The sequence below is a fragment of the Copidosoma floridanum genome, unplaced genomic scaffold, assembly GCF_036245765.1.
Source record: "Copidosoma floridanum isolate Cflo_tuat_1 unplaced genomic scaffold, Cflo_Japanese_pri ptg000024l, whole genome shotgun sequence".
Lineage (NCBI taxonomy): Eukaryota > Metazoa > Arthropoda > Insecta > Hymenoptera > Encyrtidae > Copidosoma > Copidosoma floridanum.
This window is the reverse complement of record NW_028321901.1, coordinates 677,089-689,551: the sequence shown is the minus strand read 5'-3', so window position 1 is coordinate 689,551 and position 12,463 is coordinate 677,089. Positions and strand designations below refer to the sequence as shown.

Below are 12,463 nucleotides of genomic sequence, written 5' to 3'. Positions count from 1 at the left end.
GCGAGTAACTGTACCACCTGAAACAAAAGAAGAGAAAGGATGAAGGTGAGAAAGAACTTGACCGGCACTTGCAAGTGTGAATATGTAATTTAGCGAATTTTTCATGAACTTGGTGTGCTGTACTTTCGGCGGGCTGCAAAGTTGATCCTCCACCGCTTACGAGGCCACCTATAAATTTCAGTTGTTTTCGACTAAAAATTATATCTGTGTGTTTAATAATAACTTTTAAAAAAATTTGATTCTCAGTATGGCATTTGATTTAAAGTATTTGAGTTTGAGTTTAAGTACAATTAATAGACAATAAATTCGCATATATCAGTACTAAAGCTAAAATGTAAGACTGCAAAACGTTAACGCAAATTTGTATTTTCCCACATAAAGAATTAAAAAATATTTACACTTTCAATGTTATGCTTCTGAGCTAAAAATATGATTTTGTACGACTAAAAGAAACATGTTTTTCATTGAGAATGGTACGCTGTGAAATGATGACATTGTTCTTGAAGGAGTCATTATTTTCTTAAAAAAAACGGTGTCCACCTTGATCCTAGTAGTTTGTTGTCTTCTTTTTGTACTCTTTTGCCTTCATTCTCTAGCTGCTCCTAAAACAAAATTTAAGAAATCATTTTGTATTTAATTATTTTAGTTAAGACAAATTAAGAAGCAACAAACGTATTATAGTAGAGTAAAAGTGTATTAAGTGAGCAATTTTTTTTGCATTCTGATACAAATAATGTTTTAATATATAGCATAACAAATTTGAAAAATAATAAGGTGATTGTTACTGTACCTACACAAAATTATTATTTTCTTTTAGTAAAGAAAATCTATGATCGCCAGAGATCTTTGTTGTAAGACTATAGTTAAATTTTTTATTTTATTTATTTATTCACCACCTAATAATAAATACGTAAAATTCATTACATGTCATAATCATGATAAGCCACTCGATGTTATTTTATAAGTATCACGTAAGATCAATACAAAAAAATCTAAAGAATTTCTAGCAAGGAGACACTTCACGTGTTCATACACTGGTATAGTGCTTAAACTATTCTTAAACTATAAGTACATAATTTATTTTAAAATAAAGTAATACATATGTAAATCAAGAGAAAACGAACAAAAGAAGAAAGAATCAAGAACGTGTTATGTAATTCTTTTAAGTTGAAAAAAAATTAAAAATAATTATATCTATGTATTATAATTAATCATCTTCTAATAGTATACTTTAGTGATTTAGAATTTATATGATTAATCATGTCCATTTATTTCTTCAATGTAATTTAAATATGCTTACACCATTCTTTCAGCAAATTATCTTTGCTTTTTATATTTTAAGATAAGGTAACAGTTTTTTTATTTTAAGTTAAAAGTAATACAATGTATAAAAGACATTTTGACGGTGTATTCCAAAAAAAAACGATTCACCATTTCGCATAAGAACGTCAATATTCCAATATTAAATAATCAATACTTTCGAAGTAAAAAAAAACGGTCTTAAAAATCTGTATTAATAAATATGTGTAAGTGTCAACTTTAATCGTTCAGCGGATTGCAGTTTAATAATTGTAAATTAGTTCCTTATCGAAATTTTAAAATTATATCATAAAAAATAAATAACAGTACTAAGGTTTTTTTAATCTTCCATCATTAGAAAATGCATCTCATTGGTTGCAGTATTGAGGCTACTTATGTCGATGCACAATTTGAACGCATCTTGCGTTCCCTACCGAGGTAGCCACTTTTCATTTTACAAGTGAATGTAGCGTCACAGCTGTTTCTTATACATTGCACTTTGAAAAGCCCATCAGATCTATTTAAAAAAGGTCTTAGTGTTATAAGTAAGCCTGCTCCTTTTGTTAACATAAATAGTAAATTCTTATTTTAAATTTGAAGACGTAAAAAAAGGTGCTTGGTATTTTCCAATTTCGCAAATTTAGCATTATCCCCTTGAACATTTTTTTTTTACTCAAACAGAAATTTTAAAAAACCAAAGTGATTTTTATTCAATTGGCAAACCGTCTCAAATAATAAAAACTTTTTTACAACTCGTTATTAAGCGTTTCAACCGTTTAAACATTTTTCTGCCTTTTCTACAGCATCTGAAAATTAAATTGATTTACATAAACAAGAAATACATGTTTCTTGTAAAATTAAACGGGAAATGCAGGTCCAGCGTTTTCATCAAGTTTTTTTAATATCTAGGGGGCGTATAAAGAAGTTTATATAATTAGAGAATCTTCATTCTTCCGCTTTGTGCAATTTTGTCGATATAATGACATTGAGAACTTTTTTTACTAACATGTTATTTTCAACTAATCTAATAACTCATATTAAACTTTATATAAAGTACAAAATCAAGTTCTTCTAAGACAAATAACTATCTCCTACGACACATAATACTTTTGTCCTTACAACTTTTCTTTTAAAGAATAATGCAAACATGTTATTTTTAAATTATACAGAGACCCTTCAGATAAAGTAATATTACAACTATTGTGATTTATTAATTAATAATGTGACAATACTTTATGTCAAATCCTAAAACCCATTAACTAATTCTAATTCATTTTAGTAACTCATGATTCAGTTTTATTTTTTAACCGTCATACTTATGTAAGCATGTCAGGTGTGTAAAGCATTATGATACAGTAACTTTGAGTATCAACTTTATTTTACCTGCTATTCATGGTAACATTAGCTCCTCAGTATTGTTTTCAAAATGTGATAGGCAGTATGCTACTTTTTAAAAAGATAGTAGACCTGAAGTGTATGCAAGAAACTTTGATAAGGACGAGGCAACTCTAGTTTATGCAAAGTTTTAACAGAGCTAGAGCTAATATCTCTGATAAGTTCATCTTAAAGCCTAACATCTAAGTTTCCAGTGAATCATCTTTTTAAAACTTCTTCCGTACTTTTTCTTTTTTGCAAAAAAAGCTGTCAGATAACATCCATTCCATCATCAGAGCTCAAGGGCCATTGTCTTTTTTCACACAGGGATCTTTGATAGTGTGTTTTCTTTGCAACAATCACTGTCTGATAAAACGATTTCTTGCTGATTTCCAGCAGAACCTAGCTTACACCACTTAAAGTTTGACTCATTGTTGAAAGTCAAAGTTTTCTACGAGAAAGCAGCTTTAAAAGCCTAAAAACTTATGTGAATTAGCACGAAAAGTTTTTCTTGGTTACGAAAAATAATTATATCATTAAAAGGTACAGTTTGACTGTATTGTTAACCTGTAAAAAAAAATGACAAAGTTTAAAATTTTAGGTCCAGCATGGTGTTCAGTAATATATATACACTAGTGGGGCTAGTGGGGGTAAAATTAGTAATAAAGTTTTCCTTCCAAGAATTACATTAAATACTGAAAAAGTTTTATTTTATATACGGTTCCCATTAGTTGTAGCATTTGCTACGACTATAAACAAGTCTCAAGGTCAAACTTTTGATAATGTGGGATTATACTTGAAAAAACCTTCATTTTCTCATGGTCAATTGTACGTGGCTTTATCAAGATGCAAAAATAAAAATGGAATTTTCGTTCAACTTGATAGAGAAAACATTTTATATATTGAAAATATAGTTTGAAAAGAAATTTTTGATTTTAAGTAATTATGTATTTAATAATAACAACACGATTTAAATATTCTTGTATGTATAGACAAAATTTATTACTCATAATGAATGTATCCTATGAATGTATATTGTGTTCAATTTCTACTGTACTAATTTTAACTAATTTAAAACAGAATAGGAATAGACCTTAGTTTGCGTCGTTTGATAGGGCTTTATAAGTTGACTCATAAAATAAGTCATTTTAATGCGAAACTTCCGCGGTTTGTATTAATGATAAACTAAATATAATTTAAATTTATGTATGTATTGGTATTATTAACTCACATACAAAATAATGTAATACATACACATAAAAATTTTACGCATAGTTTATCATAAATGTTAACAAAAAAAGAGCTTAGCACACCAAGAACTTTATACTTACAAATAAATTGAAATACAATTGATAAAAATTGGTTTCTGGTCATACCTAGTTGTATAAATGGAATGTTTATTATTTATTCGTAAACATAAAGTCCATCTATTTGCCTCCTGGGCAGGGGGAAAAATAGATGAAAAAAATATTTATTGTAAGAAAAAAACATGTTTTTATTGGCTTGGGATGCCCTACACTGTTAGCTATGTAATATAACAGTTAACTTTATAATTTAATATGTATAATAATAACGACGCTTTGCGCGACAACCTCCTATAAATTAATTATGACTTTAAATGTCTTCTTGACGATAAAATGAATCATGTCAATAAGACAGTTGTACACGTCTAGATCCACATCAAGGTCCGAGAACGATGGTATGATTCCTGTCAGGTTCCCCAAAAGTAGTGTGGGGGTGGTGGCAGGCGGTTAGGGGTCACGAATAAATATGTGGGGGAGCTGTGGAGGGGCTGTAAGGGGTTTTGGAAAAAACTGCGACGTATCAAAATAAGGGAGAAAATGACGGGTTTTTACCTTATTTCGTGGGGGTTCAGTGGGAGAGCGGTGGGGGGTGAATGGGGGTATGTGGGGGGGGGGGGCTGTGGCGAGGTTGTGTGGAAAGCTTCACTGAGATAACTATAAAATGTAGGAAGATAAATACATATATACATATATATATATATATATATATATATATATATATATAATTTACGATTGAATAGATACAATGTTTTTTTAAATGCACTGTTTTGATTAAGTTTAGAGAAAAAATCATACAGTTCTGTACATTAACTGTATTAGTCCAGACATTTAGCCAGACAATATGCCAGTCATGTAGCTAGACACTTAGCCATACCTTCAGCCGTACATTTAACCGTTAATTTAACCATACTTTGTGCTATACTTTAAGTCATACTTTAAGCCATACATTTAGCCATGCTTTGAGCCATACATTTAGCCATGCTTTGAGCCATACTTTAAGCCATACGTTTAGCCACATATTGTAATATACCTAGAGTTATTTTTTTAGCCATTCTTTTGTAGATATAGTTTGAGCCATAATTAAGCCATACCCTTAGTCATACTTTAAGCTATAAATTTAGCCGTACTTTGAGCTATACTTTTAAGCATACTTTTAGCCGTACATTCAGCCACCATTGAGCCAGACGTTGTGTCAGACTTTGAGCGATACTTAAAGCCATACATTCCGCTAGACATTGTGCCATACTTGGAGCTGTATTTTTTGCCATACTCTTAGGCATACTCTTATAGCCATAGTTTGAGCCATACTTTTAGCCATACATTAACTCATATTTTTACTGATACATTCAGCCAGACTTTGAGCCATACTTTAGGCCACAGATTTAGCAGTTCTTCAAGCCAGTCTCTTAGCAAAACAAGCACTGCAAATTAGTTTTCTAAATACTACAGTTTAATAAGCGAATTATATGTAGTGCCATTAACCTTTTGCTTTTGAGGTGTTATGACCGAAACACTTCTTTTTGATTGAATTCAAAGATTAACAAATTCCAAATTTTAACGGGTACCTGCAGTTGTAATATCCAATCACACTGTTCGCAGTGTAAGGGCCAAAAAGTTAGACAATTAACAGGCGACACAGGTTGAAAACAGCTTTGAACTATGGTTTTAATTATTCAAGAAGAAAGAGGGTCATTATTAACATAAATACGAAAAATTTTATCTCTGAATTTTAACTATGTGTAAGTACCTATACGTTCTCAAGGCATCGTCTAAGACAGTTACGACGGAATTACCCATTTGCATATAGGCTTATGTAACTTATGTAACTAACTTTGATCATTCGCGTATCAAGTAAGAAAATCGTTTCACGTTTCCAACTCAAAGAAAACTTGTGTGAATTAGCATGGAAAGTTTTTCTTGGGTACGAAAAATTATCATATCATCATTAGGTACAACTTCACTGTGTTCGTAATCTGTACAAAAAAAACATATGACAAAGTTTAAAATCCAAGGTCCAGCAAACTGTTCGATAATATACTTTTTACTATTAAATGAGCACAATTATGTTTTAAATTCACTGTGTTGATTAAAATTAGGGGAAAAATCATACAGTTTTGTATATTAACTGTGTAAGTCCAGACATTTAGCCAGACAATATGCCAGTCATGTAGCTAGACATTTAGCCATACTTTTAGCCATACATTCAGCCGTAAATTCAGCCACACATTAAGCCAATGTAAGCCATACTTTGGGCCATACTTTGTGGGATACTTTAAGCCACACATCGTGCCATACTAGGAGCTATACTTTTAGCTACACATTTAGCCGTAAATTCAGCCAGACATTGAGTCAGACTTTAAGCCATACCTTTAGCCATACTTTGAGAACATACATTTAGCCAGAAATCGTGCCATACTTAGAGCTATTCTTTCAGCCATACTCTTATAGCCATAGTTTAAGCCATACTTTTAGCAATACTTTCAGCCATACATCCAGCCATACATCGTGCCATACTTGGAGCAGTACTGTTAGCCATACTATTAGCTATGCTTTTATAGCCATAGTTTGAGCCATACTTTAAGCCATACTTTGAGCCATACATTAAGTCATACTTCGTGATATACTTTTACTTATGTAAGTACATAGATGGTTGCAGGCAGCTTAAAATCATAATGGTTAACAATATACAAATGAATAAATCGTGGAATACAAAGTAAATTAAAAAGATTAGGATATAAAGAGTTTTAAAAAAATGTAACGATATAATATTATAAAATCATTCATATAAAAACAGTGTAAATGAGATGACACGATTTGAAACTTTACATTCAGATTAAAGTTTAGTTTAAGTTTCAACTTGGAGCGCTGCTCGCGATACAGGCAGATGGACAGATTGCACCTCACTAATTGACGCTGTATAGCCGCGCAAGAGAAGACATGTGTACATATACAAAATGACTATTTGACTCTGCGCCCCCCCCCCTCCTCAAACACTGTGTAAGAATTTTGAGGGCGATTATCGGCGATTGAAATTGTTAACCTTTAAGATCAAACGATTTCTTTAAACTATTATTAAGCAGTTACAAGATATACATATTTAAAAAAAAACAAATGACAAAGTGTGAAGTCCAAGGTCCACACCAAGTCGATATATATTTATTCGTAGAATCATACAAAAAACTCTCTTAACAGAAACCAATTAACTTGAGAAAAAAATACTTAGACTTTCCGCAATAAAGTTATAAACAACTATTTGGTTACACATTACCTAACTTTTAATCCATCGTGCTTCAAGTGGGGCACGATGTGTGGCTAAACGTAATACGAAAAGTATGGCTCAAAGTATGGCTGCATGTATGGCTTAAAGTATAGCTTAAAGGATAGCACAAAGTATGGCTCGAAGTATGGCTCAACGTGTGGCTGAATTTACAGCTCAATGTATGGCTCAAAATGTGGCTTAATATCTGGCATATTGTCTGGCTAAATGTCTGGACTTGTACAGTTAACATACAGAACTGTATGATCTTTCCTCTCAACTTAATCAATGCAGTGAAAAATCATTGCATTCATTCAATAGTAAAAGATGTATTATCGAACACGCTGCTGGACCTCAGACTTCAAACTTTATCATTTTTTTTTTTTTTGTACTGGTTAAGAACACAAAAATTGTATCTAATAATGACATAATTATTTTTCGTAGCCAATTAATTCTTTCCGTGCTCAATGACATAATGAACATGAACAAATACATAGAAGTAAAAGCTAGGTACTGCTGAAAAGCAGCCAGAACTGGTTTTATCAGACAGCGATTGTTGCAATGAAAACACACTATCAAAAATCCCCACGCTAGAAACTTTGACCATGGGCCTTCAGCTCTGCTTATAGAACATATGTTATCTGATAACTTTTCCTGCAGAGAAGAAAAAGTACGAAAGAAATTTTAAAAAGATGCTGCACTGGAAACTTAGACATTGGGCTTTAAGACGAACTTATCAGAGATATCAGCTCTAGCTCTGCTACAACTTTGCATGAACTAGAGTTGCCTCATCCTTATAAGAGTTTCCCGCATTGGGGACTTTGACGATGGGCCTCGAGTAAAGTTCATAAACCATATTAGCTGAGCACTGCTAAAAATCGTATTTTACGGTGTTTCTTACAAACATACACGCTATAGAAGATCTTCACGTAAGAATCTTTGACTTTAAATCACGAGTCAAATTTACATGGGTATGAGCTAGGTACTGCTGAAAAAAGTGAGAACTGGTCTCATCAGTCTGAGATTCTCACGTAAAAAACACAATATCAAAGATCCCTACGTTAAAATCTTTGATATTAGACCACGAGTCAAGCTTATCAAAGATATTAGCTATGAATAGGTAAAAATCTTCAATAACAGGTTTCATCTGACAGTGATTATGGCAAAGTAACACGTTATCGAAGATCCCCGCACGAAATACTTTAACGATGGGCTTCAAACTCTGCTTATAGAAAATATTTCATAAGACAACTTTTACAGCAAAGAAGAAAAATTATGAAAAAAGTTATGAAACGATGCTGCACAGGAAACTTTGACGTAGGTGTTTGAGACAAACTTACCACAGATATCAGCTGCAGCTCTACTAAATTTTTGCACGAACTAGAGTTGCCTTACCCTTATCAAAGATTTCCGCACGGGAAACTTTGACTTTAAACCACGAGTCAATCTTATCGGAAATATCGTATCTGGTTTTATTTGACAGGGTTTATCACAAAAGACTTCCCTGATAGTCTCATTCTATAAAAAGATACACATTTAAAAAAAACGGTTTTTAGTAGTAAAACAAGTTTTATATTGTTTCGAGCATTATTATAATACTCATAATGTTTATCATTCATCATTAATCATTCAGCCTCTGGCTTTCGACCTCCGGCTTTCATCTTATGTTTTCTTATATATGATATAGGTTATAAAGCTTTTAGTGTTTATAAATATGTGTGATGCTTGTGCCTCACAGTTCAACTATTAAAAATGACGTTCGATAAACACTTTTAATATAGTTTAACTCAAATAATTTAAAAGTTTTTCTAAAATTTTTCTTGCAGCATCAGACATAACCCTTTTCAATAATATCTCTGTACATCGAGCGAGCTATATTCATTGGCTATACTGAACTGCGCCACCTGTCAAACTAACCTTTTCTAAAATCAGCAATTTGAATAGTTATTTTCTCTAAAACTGACTATTTTCGGATCTTGTATCTACGGTAACTTTTGTTCAGAAAGGCATAAACTATGACATATTAAAATTTTAGACCATTTCATTAGAAACCACAATCCCATTGGGTTGGTGCGGGGTTCTTTAAGTATAAAAAATATAATAGTTTGGAATAATGTGTCGTAAAAATAAGTTTTTCAGGGGATGAGGTCGGAAAAATCGGAAAAAGTAGGAAAATAAAGATTTTTCAAGTATAATTTTTTATTACACCCCTGGACATAATAAAACATAACAAAACACCAGAACTGCATTCTGCGTTGAATTCTACAGAAGATATGTATTACTCCGTTTATCTTGATTAATTAAATTGTCAAATGTTGTAGAATAGGCCAAAAAATGTTTAAATGGACAAAATGCTTGATAACGAGTTTTCAAAAAGATCCGATTATTTGGCACCGTTTCATAACTTTAAAAAAATTATGTTTTTCTTAGAAAGTTTGTTTATCTGAGTTAAAGAAAATATGTGATGGTGTAGTACTAAATTTAGGAAGTTGGAAATGAGAAACACTTTACAGTGGGTCCAACATTTTATAATAAAAATTTCAAGTTCTATCGTAAAAAAGACTTATGGGTTGCTGCCGTATTGGATAAAAGTAAAAACTATTTAAAGAGCATCTAATAGGTTGTTTCAAGTGGTATCTCTTAGAAAACGCTGTGATACTACATTTACTTAAAAAATAAAAAGCGGTCACTTTGATACTGAACACAAGGTGCGTTTGAATCATGCAAGGGCAACAGTAGCCTTAATACTGCAACAACGTGACGTTTTTTTTAACGATACAAGGATGAAAAGAATCTTGGTGCTGTAAATTTATTTTCTAATGAATCAAAAATAAAAAGCTTACATCCATTTTTTCATGATGCAAAAATGTAAGGATAACAACGATGTTTGGTAATGTAAGTGAATCTATAAATGATACAAGGATCAAAATGAATCTATAAATGATAAAAGGATAAAAATGAACATCAGTATGAATCTAACAAGTTGTCAAGCTTAGCTTAGAGCACACTTAAGAAAAAAGACTCTGGTTTGTTAGTGGTACTTATGTTAATCTCTTTCATATATGGCTCTGCAAATACAGATACACTTAATGTTATGAAATTTTTTGATTCCATTGTTTAAGACTCTCCTTTCTAGCACTCTCTGAGCTGAGTTCACTGCATTGCCAAAGACACCATTTTGTTGACCCGTCAGCCTGATTGTAAGCTCGCTTATAAATTATGCAAGAACGAACGGTATCCCTGTCACTGCTAATAACATAAATTTTTTATTATGCACGGATGAAAATGAATTTTAATTCCGTAAGTAAGTCTATGAATAATGCATGGATTAAAGTAACTTTGATACTGCACAGTACAGGATAAATTTTTTAATGATGAAAGGATAAAAATGAGCCTTTGCGTATAAATAAATTTCTAAACAACAATGCAACAATAGAAAGTACCCTTACTACGGCACGTAACATGCATTTACTAATGAAGAAGAGACACAAAAAAATGGAAATCAAACGATGCTCATGATAATTTTAATTCAGCTCATTTTTCTGTTACTTATGTAGCAGTACATGTAAAAGATTATTTCTCAGTACATGATGCGTATATTGCAGAAGCTTGTAATAAAGAAATTTTTGTCTTAAACGTTTTTGAAAAGCATTAAGTTCTACAGTATTGTCCCATACATACATACATGATGATCCAAAAGAGATCATCAAGAAGATTGCCAATTTACTTAACGAAGTGACAGAAACAATCATTACGAGCGTTGATGATACAGACAATTTTGTTTATGCTGGTTTTGATGATATCTTAGTGCCTGACTTTCTGAATATGTTATCATCAAAATTGCTTACTCTTGCTTACTTCCAGAACTGCGCAATAACGTATTACAATACATTTAACGGGTGACAAAACTAAAGGGGTGATATTTTTCAATCAAATCATATTATACTTCTCAAAAGCTGACTTAGCTTTTGTATTCAAAATAAAACAATTTTCAATTAATTTGGCTTTTTCAATCACACTGAATAATACGCAAGAACATACTTTTCTTAAAATTACTTTTGACAAGGCTGGTTTGTAAACAAGCGCAAATATTTTTTAAAGCAAAATAATAATGGCATGAAGAAATGCAATATGCAACAGAAAATCACTATTTTAAATTTCTTTCAGAGTTAGCCCATTCTAATCTTAGGCTAATACATAAATATTAAGGTAAAATAAATGATCGCTGAAGAGCCTTGCCGATGATATAGGACGAAACGTTTAAATCCTATCCTTTTTTTCATATCCTTCTTAAACTACACATAGTACAGTGCATCAGTGTTAAAATGGACTTGCTGGGGTACGTAAGTAATTAAATTAATTGAAACAAATAATTTAGTCAAGAACTTTCAAAAAACCGAGAGCGTATTACAAAAAACCACACAGTATTGAAATTTTGCAGAAAGCGAAAACGATCGTTTCACTTACTTTAATAATTATAATTGTATAGCCAATTTCATGCAAAATGATAAATGAAGTAGATACTTTAAGAAATATTCTTAAAGCCTAAATTTATCATAATCCACTGAGAAAATAAGCTTAAGGACGTCTCGGTTTCAGTGTTACTATCCAAATAGTAGGACCTATGACTAATCATACTTTTCAAATAACAAAATACCAGGGACGTCGATAGCTACATCGTCTGCAACGCAAATTTAGCTACTACTTAAACTAAAAATAGTTCTAAAGTAGTCCTGGCCTACTAATTGATGAGAAAAATAAGCACACATCTTTAACATTTTTACAAAGTTTTGATGACGTTAGAGCAACCATATTTAATAGTTAAAAAGTTTTAAGAATGCCTTTTTACCTTTCTTATTGTGTTATTAAATTAATTTTAATTAATCTCAAGGCTTGAGGTTCTGATAAACTGGACTATAATACTGGATGCATTTACACCCGTCCATTAATTCGATGAACATCCCTGGAAGCTATTTACTCTTTTAGTATAATTTTTTCTATATTTTATTACGTTACGCAGCTAATAATAGCTTGTCAAAATATGTCAGGTAGCTTAAATCAATAAAAAATCTTCCATTTCACAAGCTTAGTACTTTTATTTTTATTATAGTTACGATGGATATATACGCCAAATAAATTATCTTATGCAGTTGTACTATTGATATAACTTTAAAAAAAAACAATTCTACTTAAAGATTTTTAAAGTTTATTGTACTTATCAAAACAACAA

The 12,463-nt window shown here is 31.5% G+C and overlaps 1 protein-coding gene across 2 annotated transcripts in view; it reads right to left on the bottom strand.

Moving 5' to 3' along the window:
* Positions 1–345: 345 nt before the first annotated feature.
* LOC106645029 (mitochondrial import inner membrane translocase subunit TIM50-C) overlaps positions 346–12,463 on the bottom strand; it is a 489,498-nt gene continuing 477,380 nt past the window's right edge. Inside the window, exon 8 of one of the 2 annotated variants that reach the window (XM_089595042.1) lies at positions 346–602. In XM_089595042.1, coding sequence (XP_089451168.1) covers positions 513–602 — 90 coding nt within the window. In that variant the 3' untranslated portion in view covers positions 346–512. The remainder of the gene's footprint in view (positions 603–12,463) is intronic. The other variant, XM_089595043.1, reaches the window with a different exon arrangement.